The 24732-nt window shown below is 39.6% G+C and overlaps 2 protein-coding genes across 6 annotated transcripts; both read right to left on the bottom strand.

Moving 5' to 3' along the window:
* Positions 1–4104: 4104 nt before the first annotated feature.
* On the bottom strand, positions 4105–7479 carry LOC104419924 (sulfate transporter 1.3). Its single transcript, XM_010031760.3, has 13 exons — positions 7147–7479; positions 7005–7053; positions 6702–6909; positions 6387–6561; positions 6224–6289; positions 6022–6135; positions 5795–5911; positions 5589–5715; positions 5217–5503; positions 4942–5132; positions 4663–4748; positions 4502–4578; positions 4105–4392 (listed from the first exon to the last, which is right to left on the bottom strand). The coding sequence occupies exons 1-13, from the start codon at positions 7477–7479 to the stop codon at positions 4258–4260; spliced, it is 1965 nt and encodes a 654-aa protein (XP_010030062.1). The 3' UTR covers positions 4105–4257.
* Positions 7480–15815: 8336 nt separating this feature from the next.
* On the bottom strand, positions 15816–22489 carry LOC104419923 (sulfate transporter 1.3). 5 transcript variants are annotated; one of them, XM_010031759.3, is made up of 14 exons: positions 22357–22489; positions 20033–20388; positions 19892–19940; positions 19593–19800; positions 19199–19373; positions 19038–19103; positions 18836–18949; positions 18609–18725; positions 18401–18527; positions 18031–18317; positions 17197–17387; positions 16906–16991; positions 16734–16810; positions 15816–16262 (listed from the first exon to the last, which is right to left on the bottom strand). In XM_010031759.3, exons 2-14 carry the CDS (start codon positions 20363–20365, stop codon positions 16122–16124), a joined length of 1971 nt encoding a protein of 656 aa, XP_010030061.2. In that variant the 5' UTR covers positions 20366–20388; positions 22357–22489; the 3' UTR covers positions 15816–16121. The 5 variants fall into 5 exon arrangements, 3 of the variants coding, with proteins under 3 accessions (XP_010030061.2, XP_039157998.1, XP_039157999.1); XM_039302064.1 differs by lacking the exon at positions 18836–18949; XR_005546596.1 differs by lacking the exons at positions 15816–16262; positions 17197–17387.
* Between the last annotated feature and the right edge of the window lie 2243 nt (positions 22490–24732).

Below are 24732 nucleotides of genomic sequence, written 5' to 3' on the forward strand. Positions count from 1 at the left end.
TGGTTGCCCGCGTTATTTTTGAGTGAGTGATGGTAAGCTCGATTGGAGGGCAAGGTGCATGTTCCATGGCTATGCACAAGGTGAGCGGGGCGATCGGCTATGGTGCCCAGATATAAATTCACATGTTAACAGCAAAGAAGTTACCCTTTATAAGTCTCTGGTACTTATGACTAGGAGTGTTTATGGCAGTGTTAATACGAATCTGGATAGTGTTCAACTTGAGGTGAAGTTGCGACCAAAAACTCCTGAGGTAGCGAGTATGAGTACTAGCAAAGTAATCGACACAGATAGAGCTTGTAGCGAGGTGGAGCCTATAGAGCTAATGATTGTTGTAACTGCTGAAATTAACAAGTTACGTATTCGATCTCCTGATAGATATGGATGCAAAAATGGTTTTACTTTATCTGCAATTGAGGAGGTTGCGTTGGAAAATCCTTGCGGAGCAGTTAAAGGTGCATGTGGAGTATTCTGATGAGGTCATCGATTATGGTGAAGTTCAAGCGAGGCTTGGGCTTAGACAATATTTGTGGCAGTTGAGCCATCGGGGCTATGGAAGAGTAGCAGCAAAGTTGGAATTTTTTGCAAAGTGATTGCAAGTTGGCTCAAATGTCGAGCCAAGGTGGAGATTATTAAAATATGTCTCGAGTTTGAGTCCAATGTGAAATTTCAAATATTCTGAATTGGATATGTTGTGGATGTTCGAAATTAAGCAAAGAAGATCCGAAGATCAACTTTCCAAAATTCGAATCTACGTTGGAGAGTTTGGCCGCTAAAATAGGAAAGTCCAACTTTGCTAGGACTTGGATTTTGTTTAAAATATACAAAGATATGTTTTGGATAGGAAATAAAATCCTGTGAGAAGTTGGCAAAGGAATAAGGATTTCACTTATTTATAAATAGACTTAAAGCCATGGATGGAAGAGGGTTGATCGTGAACATTTGGTCTTGAAGCGCCGTCTCGTTGTCGAGTGCTTGGGAGGGATTTTCTTTGTCATTCTTGTCCGTGAATTACATCCAAGAAAGATTAGTGTTTGTAGTCAATTAAATCTTGTTGTAAGATTTGCGTGTAATTCCTTCGTGAGATTGAGAAATTATTTCTTGAGGAATTTCGGGGCTAAACACTGCGTGCGTTATTGGGTGTAATTAGGGCTTGGGAAACACCGAGAAAGTGTTTGAGTGACTCGAGTGTGTAATCTCCTTGTATCGATTGATTTATAGTGAAATTCACTACTGCTCTCCCCGTGGACGTAGGTCTCTACAACCGAATCACGTAAATTTGGTGTCCGATTTATTTTCTTCTCTTGTCTATATTATTGTTCGATCGCTCAACTTTCACAATACCGGCCACACACTAGTTGCTTAGCCGCACGTAGGTGGCACATCGGTTGCATGCTAGTGGCACATCAGCTATTGGTCGGTGGCTGAGGTAGATTTAGGGTTTTTCGAGAACATTACATTTGTCCAATGAGCTTTGGGCCTAAAGGACTTCGCAAATTTTGAACAAAATGCGCACCATTTATCACTCACCATTCACACCCATTTCATGTCCTGCCACCACAAAAAGTTCACGACTGGCTCTAATTCCTTTCCAGACTCATAAACACGAAATTCAATCTTGACCTTCAACCAGCATTATGGGTATATACACCATTTCAAGATCAAGAGAAGTCTCAATAAAGACAACTATGGAAATTATGGAGTGCGAAATGGGACAATTAGGCTTGTTCGATCTTGAGAGCATAGGTCATGAATGAAGACCTTATCCTCCCCAATCAAGTCGGTGAACTTGGATGCATGAAGCTTTTCGATCACCATTGGCCCTTGGATTTGAAAGAACAAGTTGCAAAAGAATATGAAAAAAAAAATCATGTACAATGTATAATGGCAGTTTGTACAAGTGGAATGCGATCAAGAGATGAGCTAAAATAGTTCGTTTTAGCATGGCTTACTCGAATATCCCTCTTATGGAGGCTTTTGGACAACTCTTCTAAAGCATGTATGCCACTAGTGTCACAGTCCGTGAATCCTCCCGTACTCGTGACACTTATGATCGATGCTTGGGGTTATCGAGTGAAGAGTGAGAATGCAGAGGGGATAAATACAACTGGTTCGTGGGAATGGCTTCAAGATGGTTGGTGCTAGGAGTTATAGGATGAAACAATTATATCACTTAGGAGCTCTGAAGGCAGGATTGGCCTCCCGTGCACAAACTGGTCGGGAACTGATGCCGCTCTTCTAACGAGGTCATGGCAGACCGAAACCATTTGTTAAGCCTAAAGAAATCAGCTACCTTACTCGATGAACTAAATGCCCAAACGAAGTTGGGCGTGATACGATCTCGTACATGGAAGCATTCACCGTATTGTTCGATGGAACCGCTATAGAAGGAAGACTGACCTGGCGAATTCTGCTCACTAGATGCCGCATAGGTCGTTCCGTGGCCAAGGAATCTGTCGGCCCGTGACACTAGAATCAATGTTTGTAACGGCTATAGGCACATATAATGAAGTCAAAAAACTTGCAAGGGGATTGATCATGAAGAGCAAAGCTGGTCATGCAAGAAGCAGCTTACGAGACATTTACACTATCAAGTAATGGATTCTTTTGATGATTCTCCTTCAATATTTCTCTTCATCACAAAGCCATCTCAATATCCTGAAAAATTCAAGTCATGCCAATGTAAATAGCTGCTCTAAGGCACCGGTATAGAATTCTCTTGTTCATATTCATGGTTAGACATATTAATTTATGCATGTTATATCATGAACTTCTTAGCAAACTTGGCCAAGAATAAATTAGTACGGACAAACAGGGCCAAGTTTGCCCTTCGCTCTCACTCCTATCTGGCGCCTTTTATGGATATAGTTTGAATTCGAAAATAGATGGTTGAATCAACCTTAACAATCAGAACTCCTATAATGTTTGTTGCTTCTGGGTTTTGCAAAATATTCCTGTAAATTGTCGTCCTCCATAGCTTATCAAGAATGGATGTTTGAGGTCATGTTACTTGTAAGATGATGTCTTTTGGGAGTTAAATTTTGTTGGTCAGAGGACGGGTCCTTCGAGTGAAAAGACGGCCGTGTCATCTCCTTTTCTGTTAAGACTTAAGGGTGTGACACCAGCCGCACACTAGCTGCTCAATCGTACACAGGTGGCACCCAAATGTAAATTTAGGGTTTTTGATAACATTACATTTGCCCAGTGAGCTTGGCTGCGTTTGGTTCAGCATTTGTAATGGGCTTTGAGTCCAATGCAAATGCTAAAAGCCCAAAGCTACTTGAGAAAAATGTAATTATGTTTGGTAAAATTTATTTGCAAATGGGTTTTGAATTAAATGTGTGTTTGGTAAAAAGAACTTTCCAAGGGGCTTTGGGTATAATATATGTTTTTTTTTTTTTTTTTGAAAATTCAGCTAAACCCTTCGCCGGACCGGCGAAGGGCTGCGGCCGCCGGCGAGCCAGATCTGACGCCGGTGGCCGTCGGCTGAGGTCGCCCGAGGTCGAGAGACCTCCGGTGAGGGTCACGCGACCCAGCCGAGGGCCGCCGGAGGTCGCCCGACCTTGGGCGACTAGGGTCGCTCGACCCGTGTGCGACCCTCACTGCGGTCGCCCGGGTCGCGCGGCCCCGGGTCGAGCGACCCTGGTCGCCCGAGGTCGAGCGACCTCCGACGGCCCTCGGCCGGGTCGCGCGACCCTCACCAAAGGTCGCCCGACCTTGGGCGACCTTAGCCGACGGCCGCCGGCGCCAGATTTGGCTCGCCGACGGCCGTCGCCCTTCGCAGGTCCGGCGAAGGGCTTTTCCTTTTTCATTTAATAAATAAATAAATAAATACAAGGGCAATAACGGAAATATGAAAAATTAATTAGGGTAGTTTAGGAAGAAAAAAATGTTTTCAGCATTCCCAAAGGCTGGCTTTCATTTGAAAGCTCCTTGAAATTGATTGCCAAACACCCATATTTTGGCTGAAGGGGCTTTGGGGGCTGAATGGGCTTTCTAAATGCCCATCCAAACGCACTAGGGACCAAAGAACTTTTCAAATTCTGAACAAAATGCACCTGTTAGCACTCACCATTCACTCCCATTTCAAGTCCTGCCACCACAAAAAGTTCACAACTGGCTCTTATTTCTTTCCAAACTCATAAACACAAACTTCAATCTTGACCTTCAACCGGCATTATGGGTATATACACCATTTCAAGACCAGTAGAAGTCTCAATAAAGACAATTATGGAAATTATGGAGCGCAAAATGAGACAATTAGGCTTCTCCGATCTTGTAAGTCACGATAGCGTCCGATACGGTAACGAAGATCTTATCCTCTCCAATCAAGTCGGTGAACTTGGACGCATGGAGCTTGTGAATCACCACAGGCCCTGGATTTGCAAGAACAAGCTGCAGAAGAATACGAAAAAAGTAATCATATACCATGTAAGATGGCAGTTTGTACAAGTGGAATGCGATCAAGAGCTGAGCTAAAGTAGCACGTTTTAGGATGACTTACTTGAATATTCCCCTTTTGGAGGCTTTTGTGCAACTCTTCTAAAGCCTGTATGCCACTAGTATCAATGTTTGTAACGGCTGTAGGCACATATACTAAAGTCAAAAAACTTGCAAGGGCATTGATCATGAAGAGCAAAGCTGGTCATGCAAGAAACGGCTTACGAGACATTTCCAGAATCAAGTACTGGATTCTTGGTTGGTGATTCTCCTTTAGATATTCCTCTTCATCGCCAAGCCATCTCCATATTCTGAAAAATTCAAGTCATGCCAATGTAAATAGCTGCTCTAAGGCATTGGCATAGAATTCTCGTCCCTATTCATGGTCAGGCTTATTAATTCATGTTGTTATATCATGGAGTTCTTAGCAAAGTTGGCCAAGAATAAATTACTAAGTACAAACAGGGGCCAAATTTGGCCTTTGCTCTCACTCGTCTGTAGTACCTTTCACGAATATAGTTTGAATTCGAAAAATAGATGGCTGAATCAACTCTGACAATCAGAACTCCTGGAACCTTTTTTGCTTCTGGGTATTGCAATATATCCCCGTAATTTGTCGTCCTTGGTAGCTTACCAAGAATGGATGTCCGAGGTCTTGTTACTTGTAAGAGTATTTTGGCAAATGAAATTGAAACCTGCCAAAGTAATACTTTACTTTAGTAATACACACGGAGAATGAAAATCATCTAAAGAGTAGCATAAGTTCCTGATATTCTTACCGCAATTAAGAGGCCTATCTCAACAGAGACGAAAACCACCCCTAAGCAGGCTCCCGTGCAAGTAGCAAAATCGAACTTGTCAATTTTCCAGAACAGTAGTATCGCCTCAATGTCAATTAGGCCAACCGTCGCGGATATAACAATTGATGCGAGAATTGCATTTGGAGTATACTTGAATAATGGTGTGATGAGTTCCAGGGTTAACAACACCACACAGGACATGACCATGTTAGAAACTGTTGTTTGGCAACCAGTCATGCAATTAACAGCAGAACGAGAGAAAGATCCTGCACGAATTGCAAATAATCCAGTGAATATCATTGAAGAAAATTCTAGTTCACAATGTAGCGTTTAGTACTTGTCCTTTCATACCCGTAGTGATGAAACAGGATGTCATCGAACCCACCACATTCATCGTTCCTTGTGCTATCATTTCCTTATTTCCATCTAATTGGTAGTTGTTCTTGGTGGCAAACGTCCGTCCAATGGCAATGGCTTCCTAGAAACATCAGTGTTAGGAAAGAGAATCACATATGGCAACTCCAATTCTCAGCTGAAAGTATGGTGAAGTTCCTTACCGCCAAAGCAACCAGGCCTGCAACTACGCCAATCTCAAAGCCCTTGGCAAGATAAGTGCCAGTGAAAAAGATTTCGTTCACAGAAGATGGATTCACTCCCTTTTTTACTTTACCCACCTTCAGACAAAATTGTATTTGGCAGGATTACCATTACTGCTATGGTCAATGGAATGAGTTAAAATAAAATGCAGATGAAATAGAGCAAAACCACAGAGAAGTGTTCTTACGATTGCAACATCATGCTTGTCTGCGCGAGTAATATACACCAAAAAAGTGGACAGGATAATGGAGATCAACGGGGCAATTGCAGGCACCCAAAATAGTTTCCTGTTCTTCTTGCCCTGATATAATAGAAAGTGAAATTAAGAGAAATGGCTAGGAAGAGATCCGGTCAGGATTTGACAACGAAGAACAAGACAGACTTCTTACTATGTATTTGGCAAGCAGAAGGAAGGCCAAGAATGTCACTGCAATCACTATCGTCTGCCAATTCCACTGAGAAAGCAGTAGTACGATAGAGTAGGTTAAAAAACTTATGCAGCCAGTTATTCTACTCAGTAGATAAAATCAGTTGTTGAATTTCTTGACGTACCCCATGATTCACCGTACTCCAAACTGATCGCATCACAGACACAATGTCGGTCTTCTTTGTGAATTTTGTTATGCCCAGTAGACCCTTGAACTGTTGAAGACTAATGGTGATGGCAGCACCGGCCATAAAGCCAACAACCGCAGCATGTGATAGGAAATCGATCAAGAAACCCAATCTAGAAATGCAAATAGCGTTATCCATTAGTAAGAGAGAAAAAATTCACTTGACTCACCAGACAAGCCGTAGACAGCCTCATCCAAAACTGAAGGAAAAAGGTATGAAATGCACATCAACAATCCAACTGGGGTGATATACCTGAAGAACCCGAGCACAACTTCAGTGATGCCAGCAAAGAATGTAGCTGTGAATGCCAGGCGTCTGTAGTCAAGGGGATGAATATCCGGATCAATCTCTTCCCCAAGAAGAGCCCCAAGCAAGAGAGAAACAACAGCTACTGGCCCTATGGCCATATCTCTTGAGCTTCCCATGAAGGCATATATAAGAGGGGGAACAGAGCTGCTATCTGCAGTGCAAACGAGGGCATGTCATTTATCTACTGAAGATGACTAAGTTGACAGGTACACTAGGTTAACGAAAGGAGAAGAAGACAAAACTTACATAGTCCATATTGTGGATCCAAATTTGCAACTTTTGCATACGCAATACCCTAGCTTACAAAGATAAAGAATCCATAAGAAGTGGAACTAGAGTGCAAAGAGCAAATCTATCTAGCTCTTCAAAGTTGCTTTGTCACTCTTGCCTGGGGAATGCAAAGGCTTGCTACGGTAAGTCCGGCAATCAGATCGCCCCTAAACTTAGTCAGGTTGTAGTGCCTTCCCCATTCAAGAATGGGAAAAACACTCTGGATGCCGATAATGAACTTCCTTGACCGTGGTTGATCTTTAAACTGACGAAACAGGTCATCTGCAAAGAGAGTCTCCTTTACTGTGGCTGTGATTTCCTGCAGAAGGTTCTGCTTTGGAGGGATGCCCACTTTGTGAATATACGGTGCCTCTGAATGGTGTTGCGACGAAGTTTCGTTTGTTATGTCGATTTCCTGTGCCCCAACGTCACCGCTGATAGGAAGACTCATCGTGACAACGGATCAGTGACAAGCTGTATCGCAAACAAGCAAACACAAGTATTAATAATGATTAATATCAATGGTTGGCTTATATCAGCACTGCACTGTTAAGAGCTTAAGAATCGAATTTTCCTATTTCAGATGGGTCATAAAATTCTCTGTTTCCTTTTTTAAGGTAGAATCTTATCAAATTCAGCATATTAAAGGATTGATGATCAATAAATGCCATTCAGTAAAAACTATACTTTATAAATGATTTTTATTTTTTCTTATATGAAAAATCTCAAACCATTTGTTGGTAAAACCCAGCCGCTACCAGCGAGGGTGGCAGTGGCTAGCCGGCTTGCCAGCTGCACGCTGTTGGGATTGCTAGGGGCACGTCGGCTCTCACCAGTGGCAGACCAGCCGTTGGTCAATGGCCAAGATAAAGTCAAGATTTTCAAGAACATTTCCGGAATCATAAAAGTTGAGTGGGGGCAAAATTGAAAGAAAAAAAGCTATTTGCTTTCTGAAAAGCTAGTATTCCAAAATTCCTCCGGGCCTCCCTAGGGCTAAAGGCCTTTGGAGAGATGCAAAATTGCATCTCCTCAAAGCACCTTAGAAATTTTGAGATTTGAGGCCCACAGGACTTTGCAAATGCTTAACCAAATACACCAATATTAGTAACAGGATAATCCGAAGTCAAATGTTTAAGATGACAGTAAGCCCCAGCCTTCCACTGTGAAAATATATACACATCTGTATTCCATCTTAATTCATCAAGCTATGTTTCTTAAATCTCTTGAGACTGGGATTAAATTTATTAAAAACTTTGACTCAACGCAATTGGATTGCCACTAGTTATCAAATTAGTTTGGTGTTTATATGCTCCATGAGAGAGTTCACTCTAGCTGTTTATACTTATGCTCATTGCCAGGAGAATGATATTTTGGACTCTGACATTATCTTTTCTGCTGACTTCTGACTATAGCTGCTGCAATCAACTAGTGAACTTTAGCTAACGATTTGTTTTCTCCGCGCACACTGAAACCACCTATTCTTTTAAACTATCCAGATTCTAACCTATGCAGATTGACAATGAACTGCCAGGCTTTAGCAAGAAAGATGGTTTTCAGAAAATGTCAACAATTCATTTCCTTCGGATCAACCTTTAATATATCACTGCTCATCACTTTTTAGTTGCGGGCATTGATTAGTAGAGAAGGGAAAGATGTGCATCTACATTTGAAAAGGCAAAACTGAACTTCACTCGATCAAAGACAAGAACCACTTTGCAGTGATAAAAAGGAATACTACTGAGGTAACTACCTTGGTCATAGCTCATGAAAAGAAAAGGTGCAATCAAAAGCAACCCACAAATGGAGTTGTAGCTGTTATGCTGGCTTTATCTGCAACAAGCGTCCTAGAAGCATTGCATTTCCGAGTTCATTGAAAAAAAGATTAAATTTTCCCGTGAATAATTAACCATCATGCTAAGTGATGGTACAGTACACTTCAGTTGACACAATTTAGCATTCAAATAGTACTTGGAACTACATTCAATAATGAGAAAGGATGAGTATAACCATTGTATGCATGTTGCTCGCGCTGTCCTAAATGATAGCTAAAGGAGGGGAGGGGAGCAAGGCCAATGTCAGTTGTTCTTAAATAGACAGTTTGAGGTAACTGAATTCTCTTCATCTCCCTTTCCCCTTCACAAAGGAATCATCAAAAGGGAGACAGCAACATGACTTTAGGGACCACAGTTGAATCCATGAACAGAGAAGAATTTTTACAACCTTTAGAACATCAGAAAACTAAAGCACCGACCACAAGCAATCAAACGGTAAAGAAAAGAACAAAGTCAGAACCTGAGCCTCTCTTGCGCCACAGATAAGGCGAGACCCGCTTCCTTTCTGCGTTCTGAAAACACGAACTCTTTATTTTTATAATAAAACTGATGCATATTAAGAAACAGAGAAGATGACTGAGAATTGACCCAGGTTCATGAAATCTGACAACTGCAAATTGTTATGTAAGGAAGGGCACTAAATTAAGATTTTCCCCATTTAATACCGTATGATAAAAAGGACGGCATCCCCATAATGACATTAGAATCAATTCTTTCTGTTTTAGACATAGACCCGTGAAAGGAAAGAATAACAGTGAGCACGAAATGACAGGATGTGTACCTCTCTGATGATGCACGAATATCTTAACGATAAACATTAGAGATGATCGTTCGACTTTGATCAGTATGGCCACGCTCGTCCATTTTTGTGAACGCAATAAGGAATGCTCCCTTTGTTGTCCGTGCAAGAGAATGAATATGCAATGACAAGTGGGATACGTTCCAAATGAAAGACTTAAGTCAAGCGATGCGCGTGATGATTGCTTGAACAATGATATTTATAACTTGCATTATTTGGCACCAGCTATCGATCCCTCTTTTTATCCATGTCCAAGTTCCCATAATGTTTATCAACGAGCAGTTTGCTCGCTGCTGCTTCACCGTGGGAGAGCATTCATGCCCTGCATTCAGTTTCTTTCTTTCGTATTCCTCGGGCCATGCATGCCCTGGAATTAGGTCTAATGCCTTATTGAACTGCTGAAGTATATGAAGGAAAGATGAAAAACTATCCAGCTAAACAGAAGTTGGCTTTCGCTTCATATATGGAAACTGACCCTGCATATAGCAGTCATCGACTCATTTTGGTGTACTCAGAGTCTACAGGAGGTCCAAGATTTCTTGCCTTAATTTTTTTAATGCAGTGCGAGCAGCGTCCGGCTCTGTCAACCTCTCTAGACCGATCAAAGCACACAATCCACGTCTGAGCAACGAGAACGGACTGAACGAGGAGGTTACATGTACTAGCAGATTCACCAGAATAATTTCTCCTGATCAAGAGAGTTGACAGGATATCATTTTCACTCTTTTTTCTAATGCCAGATATTCAGTGGCTTGATATCATGAAAACGTGAAGTAAATCTTCGATTGCGATATGACAAGTTGTGTGGGGAAGATCTTAATTTATTTGGATTGTCCAGCTCATCCAATCCATTTCACTTTGTTTTTATTTGTATCTGCTCTATCTATATCGAGAAAAAAAATCAAAGTAAGGTTAATGGAAATAGGATTTCAATTGATGGATATTTAAATGAGACATGTACCATAGTTAACCAACGAAACAAGATAGGTCGATCAAAATGATTTATTTGATATTATGGATGACTTTACAATTACTTCCAATTAAATCGACTAAATTGAATGGACTAATCAAGTCTATTTTTCACACTCTCATCTATGTTTCTACTTTACGAATATGATATTTTCTAGACATTTCTAATAATATCAAGTGTTATTTCTATTTTGGCAGTTCTAATTTCTGGAATTTTAGCCCTGATTAAGAAAGGGCTAGAGAAGCTTTCAAGTTATGAATCAAGTATAGAACCAATGGACGATTTCGAATGGCAATGCATCGTGGGCCCATATAGATATCATCTGCTAATACACGACCAATTAATGTTTGAATGAAAATTCTTTCCGGCATCATCCCATTTCGAGGACGCCTGGTTGCAAATTCATATCCATTATTATATGTTTGCTCTTATTTTTGTTGTTTTTTTTTTTTTTATGTTGAAATGGTTTTTCTTTATCCATGGGCATTGAGTTTCGATGTACTCGGGGAATCCATATTTATAGAAGCTTTAATTTTTGTGCTTATCCTAATTGTTGGTTTAGTTTATGGCCCTGTTTAGTTCAGCATTCCCAATGAGCTTTTAGGGCTGAAAGCCCCTTGGGAAAAAATTTAGGTGTTTGATTCAGCATTTGGAGGTGTCCTTGGTCAAATGCTAGCATTTGAAATGCTGAAAGGCCAAAACAGGTCTTTAGCATTTCAGAAATGCAAGTTCACCTCTATTGTTCATTCGTTGACTTCTTTTTTTTTTTTAAACCGATCATCTTCCCCACACCCCAACCGTTGTTGATCGCGATGGAGTTCCATTGGATTTTATTTTATTTTTTAAAAAAATAAAAACCCTTTGCAAATGTTCGATTCACCTTCTTCTTTTTTTGTCATTTTTATCTTTTGACAATCAATAGCCCAACTTTTTATCAATACACTAGAATGATCATTAATTAACGAAGATGATTAATACTACAATAATTAAAAAAAAATTCAAAGTTGAAAACAAACCTAAAAGAACCCTAGGCCAAAAGTTGAGCTTTGTATCTAATCTATAATCAAATTCTTTTAATATAATTTTTAAATAAATTTACTAATATATATCTTTTACATTACTCTCAACATGAAAATGTAAAAGGTTATATAGTTATTGTTTATTTTTGCAATTTTAAAAATACTAAAACTAAAAAACTTAATTTTGGAGCTTTGCATCTAATCTATAATTAAATTTTGTAATATAATTTTTAAATAAATTTACTAATATATATCTTTTACGTTACTCTTAACATAAAAATGTAAAAGGTTATATAGTCATTGTTTCTTTTTTGTAATTTTAAAAATATTAAAACTAAAAAACTTAATTTGGTCACACTAAATGGCTTTTCAAATATATATTTACCAAACAGTCTTGCATTTCCCTAAAGCACTTTTCAGTAATAACTTATCAAATAGTTTGGCATTTCGGAAAACCCCTTTATGTATGGTGAAAAGGAGCATTGAAATGTGAAATATAATATACACAAACATTGCGGATGACTCGAAATGATAAGCACAACATGACAGATGAAGCCTTTTTTCCGACACCATGTACTCAGGCGGTGATCATAATGCAAGCAGTCATTTATTTTACTACACCTATGAATGATACGCAGGATATCTTGGATTGGAATTTATAATTTATAAGAAATGGCGATGTCTTGAATGAGCAGCTGCATATTCAAAAGACAACAAATGGAAGAAGACAACACTCGAAACGCGGCCCATCATGGCACGGCTTGAACACAGAGACTTTTGGGTCCATTGCGAGACTTTGAACCCGTGAACAAGGCGATGACGCTGGGACTGCGAGAGGAGGCCACGTAGATTGACCTCAGATTTAGCAGTCGGCAAAGAGGTATAACGATAGAAAACTATTTATTGCACCGAGAAAAAAGAAATGGCTTTCACAAGCAACGTCAATTGTCAGGTCAGGAAGAAGACATGCGTGCAATTTAAACTGGGGAAATCGACAGCCACCATATATATTGGAAAAATATTAGAATACATATAATAATAATATATATTGGAACTATATTGCAAAAGATTAGAAAATAAAAATAATATCTGAGGCGTGTAAGTACTGTTCTTAATAATAATTTTGACCCTCGTAGTACGAAACTCAGTGCGTAAGATTTCGGTGCTGAATATTAGAAGGAAACAAAATAATTTTTACATATAACCCAACAAAAAAAAAATTAAAGATATGAGAACATATTGTATCATCAAAGATTGTGATTTGAAATTTAATTTACATTTAAATAAGAGAGAGAGTGAGCCATTAGGAAATCGTTATGAATCAATTAGTAATTAAAAGAATGATTGTTATAAAATAATGAAGAATTTAAGATTCGGCTATTAGAAAGCCATTATACTGTAAAACTGTTACAAAAATAATGACTTAGAGAGAGAGTGAGCCATTAGGAAATCGTCACGAATCAATTAGTAATTAAAAGAATGATTGTTATAAAATAATGAAGAATTTAAGATTTGGCTATTAGAAAGCCATTATACTGTAAAACTGTTACAAAAATAATGACTTTAATGACGGTCATAATTTCTAATAAATATTTCAAAAGTACTAAAATATATAACAATATCTCATTTCGTTTACATGCATGTCCTATTCCATAACTGCCCTGGAATAATTGCTCTAGTTCTCTCTTGTTATATATATATATATATATATATATATATATATATATATATATATATATATATATATATATATATATATATTTTTTTTTTTTTTTTTTTTTTTTTCTTTGGAGGAACCGTTTTGGCTAACAATGTCGCCACGTAAACCCCTCAAGTGACGCTAGCCCAGGACCCACCACTAAGGCGCCACGCGTAATACACCTAATGGTATGCCAGCCTCTCTGCAACTTGCGTTGCAGGGGCTTCGAACACTTGACATTTTCCCTCAAAGCCAGGAGCCTACCCAACAGAGCCACCACAGCCGGTGGTCTCTTGTTTTGTTGACTATCGTGAAAAACCAAAATTCTGGTAATGGAGGTCTATTCAAATCACGAATAGAAGGGATAAAATGTCTGTCCGATCAATTAATCTTGTGATAGACTAAAACCCATTTGGCGGGCTCATTGACGTTTTCAGGTGTAGCCATTCTATAGTTTCCTGTGGTTTTGCTTTAGGAAAGTGATTGGTTAGCTTGGAGAGGATTGCAGGCAAATCACATACAAATCTGCCTCAATAGTTTAGTACCATTCAACATAAAATCTCAAAAACATGTGCATTTGGCACTGATAGGAACACCATAATAGCCCAAGGATGAAGAAACAAGAAATCGGTCCAAGCCTTCCAGTCAAAACACCCCAACAACACGAAAATGGATCCAACTACTATGAGCTGCTTTCAGTGAACCCTAACAACATGAGCGCTGCCGACATCAAGAAAGCGTACAGATAACTGGCACTCCGGTATCACCTGCACGTAAGCCGCTACTCGTCGATGAAAGACAAGCTGACGAGGATGCTCCGCAGTCTTCACGAGGCCTACAAGATGCTGTCCGACCCCATGTCGCGCCAAGAGTATAACTACGAACTGGGCCTGAGCTCGACCGTACATTGGAGATCGCCATGCAGCATCGTCGACGGTAATAATAAATTGACGGAAATGGGGAGGAGTACGTGGCAAGATCAGATAGTGGAGCTGAAGAGGAGGTCAAACAATCGGATGGCTCAAAACAACGGGTCGTGGGGGGCGCGAAAACGCGTTCAGAACCTCCGGACAGATTGAAGAAACCCGTTCAACCAAAATGAAGATTAATGAGAGAGAGAGAGGGAAAAGAAAGTATACAAGATGCATCATTTAACGATTCATCGATTTAGATTCATTTATTCTTTTGTAATTTGGGTTAAATTAACTTAATTTATTTATCAAATTGCAATTTTTTTGTTGATAGTTTTGTTTGTTGGTTAATTGGTTCCCGAAATCCAGCTGTACATATGATGAACATTTGTAATCTTTCGTTTTTCTGTGTTGATAGTTGAATGTGCCCTGAGTAGTATGAGCTCACTTATGCATCTTTATAACCATGAAAAGCATTCCATAAATGGTAGAATTCTATTCTTCCGTATCAAAACATACGGATTTTTCTTCATGCTGGTAAATTTCAACAATTTTACAAAATTGCCGACTTTTCTTGATAGTTTGAGTATATATTCCATCTATTTTAAGAAAAATAATTTATTTGGAAAATATTTTAAAAATTACTAACCTTTAATGTAAGTTGCAACTTATGTCCCATTAAATTATCACATAAAATTAGGTTACCAACTCTCATTTGAGTCAGTTACCGATGTTTAATTAATAATTTGACTTATTGACTTTTCATTCAGTCAATTATTACATAGTATTCCATTACACTTTATACATATTATTATCTTATAATTGAAAAGAACTTGCACCATGAAGTTTGAATTAGCAACTAGAGCAAAGGAACCAAGAGGTTGGCCGTCAAACTTTGACCATTCAAAATCTTGTTCGCATCCTCTCGAAGCATACTGAAAGCTGCATACCACATACTTTCTGTCATTTTCCTCCATTATCTTAGTCGCAATTGTTGTCGAGACTTGGAATGTAAGGGACTATCTTATACAAGAGCTACATTAAATGTCATCAATCAGAATCTTGGGATTACAATATGTTGAAAACATATTCCCTTATTTACTGCGGCACACCATTATCCTGAAAAGTGCTTGGCTTATTTCTCCAAGTCAGCAATGGAACTAATCGCATGAACTGATTTCTCAAAGTATATGTTATCGAAGTAAGAAGGTCCATAGTGCCGGTAACTAGGAGAAAGTTGATGATCACTGGTAATTTTCCCAATTTTCTAACAGAAGGAGCTCTCCATCTACATGATCCATGGAAGTGAGAATGTGTAAGACATTGCCATCTAATTGTGTTTCTTTAAGGGGTCTAAATGTATACCCCTATCTTCGTCCCTATCTATGGAGATGCTATATTTGTATGAATGAATCTTCCCATCGTTGGATTTGATTATTGCAGACATTTTGATATCCTTGAATGAACAATGTATATACAAAGAGATAGGGAAAAAAAACAACTGAAAAACCACACGTTCCATTTATTTGTCCCATTTCGTTTAGGAGTCAATAAGAAGAACACAAGCACGCCAAACAATTTAAGAGACAAAAATGTACAGACAATGCAATAGTCCCGCAAGAGAGAAAAGCTTATGTTATCACTCACCATTCACACCCATTTCATGTCCTGCCACCACAAAAAGTCCACAACTCACTCTGATTAATCCACTGACTCAAAAACGCAAACTTCAATCGCAACCTTCGGCTAGCATCATGATCAATACACATCATTTCAAGATCCAGACAAGTCTCAGTTAGTGCCCGATCTCTTTGAATGTCAAGTAAGACAACAATGGAAATTGTGGAGTGTGAAATGGGACAATTAGGCTTGTTCAATCTTGGGAGAACATGTCACAACAGCGTCTGATACAGTAAGGAAGATGTTATCCTCCCCAATCATGTCGGTGAACTTGGAAGAATGAAGCTTCTCCATCACCACCGGCCCTGGATTTGCAAGAACAAGCTGCAGAAGAATGCGGAAAAAGTAATCATGTACAATGTAAGATGGTAGTTTGTACAAGTGGAATGCGATCAAGAGATGAGCTAAAGCCCGTCTACTTATAGGGCCTATCCTGCCAAATACATTATGATGTTTGAGCATGAGTGAAGATAAACTGCTTGACACTGAGAATAACAATAACCTGTTGAGGGAAATAGACAAATAGCTAGACACCTGTACTGAGGCAATTATTTGCCCAAAGAACCTAGTTATTTTTTGTGAGACGAGGTTTTTGAAGGTCGGGGCAGATGAGATGGACACCAGATGAAAATATTTAGGTTTCATCTCAATTGGAGGAGCATTACTTGGCAAAACAAGTGACTTCGACAAGTCACAAAGTTTCAAAGGACAAAAAGAATTACGCAACATATGATTGGCGAGACGTCATCAACAAATTTATAACAGCATGAAGCAACACGTTTTAGCATAGCTTACCTGAATATCCCTCTTTTTGAGGCTTTTGTGCAACTCGTCAAGGGCGCGTATGCCACTAGTATCAATGTCTGTAATGGCTGTACGCACATATAATAACGTCAAAAATACATGCAAGGGTATTGTTCATGAGAAAAAAGGAAAAGAAAAGTTGATCGTGCAAGAAACGGCTTACGAGACATTTCCACGATCAAGTACTGGATTCTTGGTTGATTATTCTCCTTCAGATATTCCTCTTCATCACCAAGCCATCTCAATATCCTGAAAAATTCAAGTGATGCCTATGTAAATAGCTGCTCTAAGGCAACGGCACAGAATTCTATTTTCCTTATTCATGGTAAAATTTACTAATTTATGCATGTTATATATGATGGATCATGGAATTCTTAGCAAAGTTGGCCAAGAATAAATTAGAAAGGACAAACAGGGGCCAATTTTGTCCTCCACTCTCATTCCTATCTAGTACCTTTCACGGATATAGTTTGAATTCGAAAAATAGATGGCTGAATCAACTCTGACAATCAGAACTCCTGGAACCTTTGTTGCTTCTGGGTATTGTAGTATATTCCTGTAAACAGTCGTCCTCGGTAGCTTACCAAGAATGGCTGTCCGAGGTCTTGTTACTTGTAAGAGTATTTTGGCAAATGAAATTGAAACCTGCCTAAGTAAAAATCTCCTTGAGTAATACACATGGAGAATGAAGATCATTGGGATAAGTATACTAGAAGTGCTAAAAGTTGTGTACGGTGTTTACTTTAATGTCAAAAGTTTTTTTTTTAATCACTTAAGTGCCACTTTTATAAATAAAATAAAATAAAAAACGATTACTTAAGTGTCAACTCCAATATGAGTCGTTGGAAATCTAACATGGCTATATTTTATTAATTTATCAGTCCTATGTGGCTTGCCGATGTGCCTAGTCAGCAGATAAGCCCTAAATGACATCGTCTGAAAGTTATAAATAGTAACTATTTAAGTGCCAAATTTTGTTTAAAATGATCACTTTAGTGCTAGTCGTTATAAAAAGGCGAATACTTTAGTGCAAACCATGCCAGGTGAACTAGTTATTAAAAATTTTGCCAAGTCATATTATAATTTTAATTATAAATGCCACGTAATCAATTTGGTCGGAATTTCTCGCCATTGGTACTTAGGTGATCATTCTTTCTCCAATTTAACACTTAAGTGAGCCAGCAAAAACTTTTAGCACTGAGTGAGCACCATACATAACTTTTGGTACTTTTAGTTTACTTATCCCAAAGATCAGCTAGAGACTAGCAAAAATTCCTGATATTCTTACCGCAATTAAGAGGCCTATCTCGACAGAGACGAAAACCACCCCAAAGAAGGCTCCCATGCAAGCAATAAAATCCAACTTGTCAATTTTCCAAATCAATATTGCCGCTTCAATGTCAATTAGGCCAACCACCGCCGATATAATAATTGATGCAAGAATCGCCTTTGGAGTATACTTGAATAATGGTGTGATGAGTTCCAGGGTTAACAACACCACACAGGACATGACAATGTTAGAGACTGCTGTTTGGCAACCAGCCGTGTAATTAACAGCAGAACGAGAGAAAGATCCTGCACGAAGTGCAGATAATCCAGTGAATATTATTGAATAATTCTAGAACACAATGTAGCATTTAGTACTTGTCCTTTCATACCCGTAGCAATGTAACAGGATGTCATCGAACCCACCACATTCATCGTGCCTAGTGCTATCATTTCCTTATTACCATCTATCTGATAGTCCTTCGTGGTAGCAAATGTCCTTCCAATCGCAATGGCTTCCTAGAAATATCACTGTCTTAGGAAAGAGAATCACATATAACAACTCCAGTACTAAGCTGAAAGTATGGAGAAGTTTCTTACCGTCAAAGCAATCATTCCTGCAACAACGCCAATCTTGAAGCCTTTGGCAAGATAAGTGCCGGTGAAAAAGATTTCCTTCACAGAAGAAGGATTCACACCCTTTTTTATTTTACCCACCTTCAGACAAAATTGTATTTGGCAGGGTTAATATAACTACGTCGGTCAATGGAATGAGTTAAAATGAAATGCAGATGAGATAGAGCAAAACCAAAGAGAAATGTTCTTACTATTGCAACATGATGCTTGTCAGCGTGAGTAATATACACAAAAAAAGTGGACAGGATAACGGAGATCAGAGGGGCAATTGCAGGCACCCAAAATAGTTTCCTGTTCTTTTTGCCCTGATGTAATAGAAAGTGAAATTGAGATAAATGGCTAGGAAGAGATCCAGTCAGGATTTAATAACGAAGAACAAGACAGACTTCTTACTATGTATTTGGCAAGCAGAAGGAAGGCCAAGAATGTCACTCCGATCACTATCGTCTGCCAATTCCACTGAGAAAGCAGTAGTCGATAGAGTAAGTTTAATGCTTATGCAGCCAGTTATTCTATTTAGTAGATAAAGTGAGTAGTTGAATTTTTTGACGTACCCCATGAGCCACTGTACCCCAAACTGATCGCATCACAGACACTATGTCGGTCTCCTTTGTGAATTTTGTTATGCCCAGCAGATCCTTGAGCTGTTGAAGAGCAATGGTGATGGCAGCACCGCCCATAAAGCCAACAACCGCAGCATGAGAAAGGAAATCGATCAAGAAGCCCAATCTAGAAATGCAAACAGCGTTATCCATTAGTAAGAAAGAGAAAAAAATCACTTGACTCACCAGACAAGCCATGAACAGCCTCATCCAAAAAAGCAAAAAGAAAAAGGAAAGAAATGCACATCAAATAGTCCCGGCCCTTCGGTGCTGTCCGGGCACGGGGAGCCCGTGGTGGAGTCCTCGGTTACAAAAAAAAAAAAAAATCCCGACTGGGTTGATATACCTGAAGAACCCGAGCATGACTTCAGTGATGCCAGCAAAGAATGTAGCTGTGAATGCCAGGCGTCTGTAGTCATTGGGATTTTTAGCCGGATCGATCTCATTATGAAGAAGAGTCCCAAGCAAGAGAGAAACAACAGCTACTGGCCCTATGGCGATGTCTCTCGAGCTACCCATGAAGGCATATATAAGAGGGGGAACAAAGCTGCTATCTGTAGTACAACGGAGGGCATATCACTTATCTAGTCAAAATGACTAAGCTGACAAACACACTTAACGAAAAGAGAAGAAGACAAAACTTACATAGTCCATATTGTGGAGGCAAATTTGCAAGCTTTGAATACCCAATATCCTAGTTTACAAGGACAAGGAATCCATAAGAAGTGGAAATGGAGTGCAAAGAGCAAATCTATCTAGCTCTTAAAAGTTGCTTTTCACTATTACCTGCGGAATGCAAAGGCTTGCTATGGTAAGTCCAGCGATCAGATCGCCCCTAAACTTAGCCAAGTTGTAGTGCCTTCCCCATTCAAGAATGGGAAAAACACTCTGGATGCCGATAATGAACTTCCTTGACTGAGGTTGATCTTTAAACCAACGAAGCGGGTCATCTGCAAATAAAGTCTCCTTCAGTGTGGCTGTGAATTCCTGCATAAGGTTCTGCTTTGGAGGGATGCCCACTTTGTGGATATATGGTGCCTCTGAATGGTGTTGCAACGAAGTTTCGTTTGTTACATCAGTTTCCTGTGCCCCAACATCGCTGCTGATACGATGACTCATCGTGATGAGGAATCAGAGACAAGCTGTATCACAGACACGCAAACAAAAGTATTAAGAATGATGAATATCGATGGTTGACTTATATCAGCACCGCACTATTAAGAGCTTCAGAATCAATTTTCCTATTTCAGATGGGTCATAAAATTCTCTGTTTCCTTTTTTAAGGTAGAACCTATCACATTCGGGCATAGATGTTGATGGAATCGAGGAAAAAGCAAGCCATCAGCTTAAGATGAGCACTAAAGAAATGAAGATAGTCATGAGATAAAACAACTGCAAAAGGAATAAGCACCTGCAGCAGAGAAGGTTTGGAAACTGTACTTTAAATTAGTTACAGGAGAATCCAAAGTCAAACGTTTAAGATGACAGTAAGCCCCAGCCTTCCAAAGTGAGAGTGAATACACATCTCTATTCCATCTAAATTCATCAAGCAACTGTCTCATGATGGAAAAGGTTTCTTAAATCTTGTGAGACTTGGCTTAAATTTGTAAGTGTCGACTCGAGGCAATTGGATTGCCACTCGTTATCACATTAGTTTGGTGTTTAGATGCTCTGTGAGAGAGTTAACTTTAGCTGTTTGTACTTCATGCTTATTGGCAGGAATCATAATATTTTGGAATCTGACATTATCCTTTCTGCTGACTTCTGACTTATTCCTCCTGCAATCATCTAGTGAACTTCATCTAACACTTTGTTTTCTCCGTGCAAACCGAAATCACCTATTCTTTTAAAGTATCCAGATCTTGCCCTTTGCAGATTGATAATCAAACTATAGGGCTTAGCAAGCAAAGATGGTTTTCAGGCATTTTCAGCGTTTGCAGGCATTTTCAGCAATTCATTTCCTTCAGATCATTCTTTCTGTCATTGTTTATCACTCATTAGTCGTGGGAATTAATTAGTAGAGAAGGGAAAGATGTGCATCTAGATTTGAAACAGCAAACTAACCTTCACTCGATCAAAGACAAGAGCCACTTTGCAGTGATAAAAAAGGAATACTACTGAGGTAACTACCATGGTCATAACTCATGAAAAGAAAAGGTGCAATCAAAAGCAACCCACAAATGGAGTTGCAGCTGTTATGTTGGCTTTATCTGCAACAAGAGTCCCGGAAGCATTGCTTTTCCGAGTTCATTAAAAAGAAAGATTAAATTTTCCTCAGAATTATTAATCATTGTCATTATCACCGATATTACAATATCCTTCAGTTGACACCATTTTAGCATACAAATAGTCCTCGTACTACATACCACAATAAGAAAGGACAAGTATAAGCATCGAATGGATGCTGCTCATGTTGTTCTATATGATAGCTAAATGAGGGGAGCAAGGCCTATTTAAGTCTGGTGTTGTTAAATAGACAATTTGAGGGAACAGAATTCTCTTCATCTCCTTTTCCCCTTTACAGAGGAATCAACGAAAGGGAGACAGCAACATGACTTTCATGGACCACAAATTGAATCCACGAACAGAGAAGAATTTTTGGTTTGTTTTTGGTAAGTAACAGAGAATAATTTTTATAACCTTAACAACATCAGAAAACTAGAAGCACCAACAAGCGCCGACCACTGTGAAAGAAGTACTCTTGATCGACCAAAAGAAAACATTAAAATTTGAAAACAACCAAAAGAGGCACTAAAAAAGAAAGTTGAAAAATCAATTTTAACCGGTCTTCTCACTTTTCTAATAAAATACCCATTGAAAGAATCAGAACCATCCTCCCATGAGTATATTTTAGAACTCTCTCTCTCTCTCTCTCTCTCTCTCTCTCTCTCTCTCTCTCCAATCTTTCCAATTTGGTTTTAGATCCATCCCTATCGCTTCATCAGACGATTAAAAGAGAATTATCACCCATTTGAAACAAGAAAATGATTAGAAGGAAAAGAAAGATTATCAGCAGAATAATTTTGATCAAAATTCAGAACCGGAAGTGACCCACAGCCACAGCCACAGGCAATTAAATGATGAAGACAAGAAAAAAGTCAGAAGCCAACCCTTTCTTGTGCCACAGAATGGGTGAGAGCTGCTTCCTCTCTGACCTCTGAATACACTCTTTATTTTAATTCTAAAACTGATGCAGAACCTGATAAGAAACAGAGTAGATGACTAAGAATCGATCAGGTTCATTGAATCTGACAACTTTGTATTGTAATGGAAGGAAGAACGCTCCAAATTAAGACCTTATCCGTTTAATAACATAACGACAAAAAGGACGAAGAACTCAATTTTTTCCTGTTTTCAGACATAGACCATGAAAAGAATTGAGTAAAAATGAGCACAAAGAGACACAATGCGTACCTCTGTGATGATGCACAAATATCCTAACAGTAAACATTAGAGATGATTGTCCAACTTTCACCAGTATTGCCTCGCTCGTCCATTTTTGTCAACTCTCCCTTTGCTGTCTCTGCAAGAGAATGAATATGTACGGATATGTGGTATGCGTTCAGAATGGAAGACTCCGTCAAGCGATGCGTGGGAACGATTGCTTGAACGATAATCTACACTTTGCATGAATTATTTGGCACCAGCTATCGATCCCTCTCCTTATCCACTTGTTTGCTTGCTGCTGCTTCACCGTGCGAGAGCATTCATGCCCTGAATTCAGCTTCTTTCTCTCTTATTCCTCGGGCCGTGCATGCCCTGGCGTTGGGTCTTAACGCTTTTTGAACTCTGCTGAAGTCTTCGCGTGGAGAAAACATTGGCTACGTCTAATGTGCCAACACAATAAATAGGAAGTGTTCGACACGTGTCCCAAGTGAGGCCCAATTTCAGACTCTCCTTTCTTCTCTCTCCTCTGCACGCTCAGACTCTCTCTCTCTCTTCCCCGCACGCTCTCTCAGACCCCACCACACTAGCAAGAGCAACAAAGAAGCTGTTCACTTGTTCAGCGATTCCAGCAGAGTCATTTGGCGACGGCGGACGATGGGTTTCGATGGAAATGCGGCGGCTAAGAGCTTCGGAGGAGGGCGGCGGGCCAGCGCTGGGCCGTGCGACAACTGCAGGTCTGCCGCAGCCACCGTGTTCTGCGAGGGCGGTGCGGCTTTCCTCTGCCTGGCCTACGACAAGCTCACCTCCCGCCACAACCGCGCGTGGATGTGCGAGGCGTGCGAGCGCACGCGGGCAGCCTTCGCCTGCAGGAGGGCCGACCATTTGTTGAATCCTTATAGCCCTTCCTATTAGTTGTGTTGGCACGTTAGACGTAGCCAATATTAAACAGAGGTTGGTTTTGGCTTCATATGTGGAAACACACCCCGCATACAGAAGTCATCGATTCTCCTCATTTTTGGCGTATTCAGAGTCCCATAGGAGGTCCAAGATTCTTGCCTCTTCTTTTCTTCTTATGCAGTCGAGCGTTGTCCGGTTCTGTCGAGTTGTCAACCTCTCTAGACCAATCAAAGCAGGCCACCCACGTCTGATCAAGGAGAACAGACTGAATGAGTGGGTTATACGTACCAACAGATTCACCAGATGATTTATAGAGTTGACAGATCAATCTTTTCACTCCTTTTCCCAATTCCCGATACTCCGGCTCGAGATTTATGAACACATGAGGAGATAAATCTTCGATCGCGACATCAGCTCAACAAGTCATGTGGAGGACCTCTTGATTTATGTCGGATTGCGCTGCTCATCTTACACCTCACGACTTTATGCATAGTAATGCTTCCTAATTAGTACATTATTGGGAATAGATATTGTTAGCGTAATTAAATATTAACCACACATTCATTTAATGGTTTAAGTTTTTGGGTTAAAGTAGGTTCAACGGATTATGTTGACAGGCTCGAACTTGGGCTCCTCTTGATTTAAGTATCCTTCTAGCTCAACTTTATTTTGACGAGCCTGCGTTACTACACCATAATGCCAACTTGCCCAGAAATCGTAATTATCGACTCTGATATCATTTATTGGAAGTGCGCAACAAAAGTGCAATACCTCCACCTAGGGAGATCGCCAAGAGGAAGCCTAAGTTTAAGCCCGTCAATATACCCAATTAGACCCACCTTAACTCAAAATTTTAAACCATTAGGTGAAGATGTGGTTAATATCTAATCACGCTAACAAATATGCAATAACTATATGTGAAATATAATATACATCAACAATTTGGCGTGAAATGACAAGCATAAGATGACAAATGAAGCCTTTTCTTTCCCTCACACTGTGTTCAGGAAGTAGTTGTAATGCAAGCATTCTTTTATTTAAATTCCAAGCTTCCTATAAATGATCCACACGAAGCTTGGATTGGAATTTATTAATATATAAGAACGGCGACGTCTTGGATGAGCACTTGCATAGTCCAAGACAGAAGAAGGAAGAAGAGAACACTCAGAACATGGCCCACTGGCGGGTTCATGTTAACGGAC

The sequence above is a fragment of the Eucalyptus grandis genome, chromosome 9, assembly GCF_016545825.1.
Source record: "Eucalyptus grandis isolate ANBG69807.140 chromosome 9, ASM1654582v1, whole genome shotgun sequence".
Lineage (NCBI taxonomy): Eukaryota > Viridiplantae > Streptophyta > Magnoliopsida > Myrtales > Myrtaceae > Eucalyptus > Eucalyptus grandis.

Excerpts from the sequence above, each read along its gene's own strand:
- LOC104419924 (XM_010031760.3), bottom strand. The coding sequence starts at position 7,479 with ATGAGTCTTCCTATCAGCGGTGACGTTGGGGCACAGGAAATCGACATA. Across the intron at positions 6,136-6,223 it reads TTCTGCTTGCCAAATACATA|GGCAAGAAGAACAGGAAACT; the intron begins GTAAGAAGTCTG and ends CTATTATATCAG. Across the intron at positions 5,716-5,794 it reads CAGGCCTGGTTGCTTTGGCG|GAAGCCATTGCCATTGGACG; the intron begins GTAAGGAACTTC and ends TGATGTTTCTAG.
- LOC104419923 (XM_010031759.3), bottom strand. The coding sequence starts at position 20,365 with ATGAGTCATCGTATCAGCAGCGATGTTGGGGCACAGGAAACTGATGTA. Across the intron at positions 19,941-20,032 it reads CAAGCCTTTGCATTCCGCAG|GATATTGGGTATTCAAAGCT; the intron begins GTAATAGTGAAA and ends CTTGTAAACTAG. Across the intron at positions 16,263-16,733 it reads TCAAAAAGAGGGATATTCAG|CTTGTTCTTGCAAATCCAGG; the intron begins GTAAGCTATGCT and ends ATTCTTCTGCAG.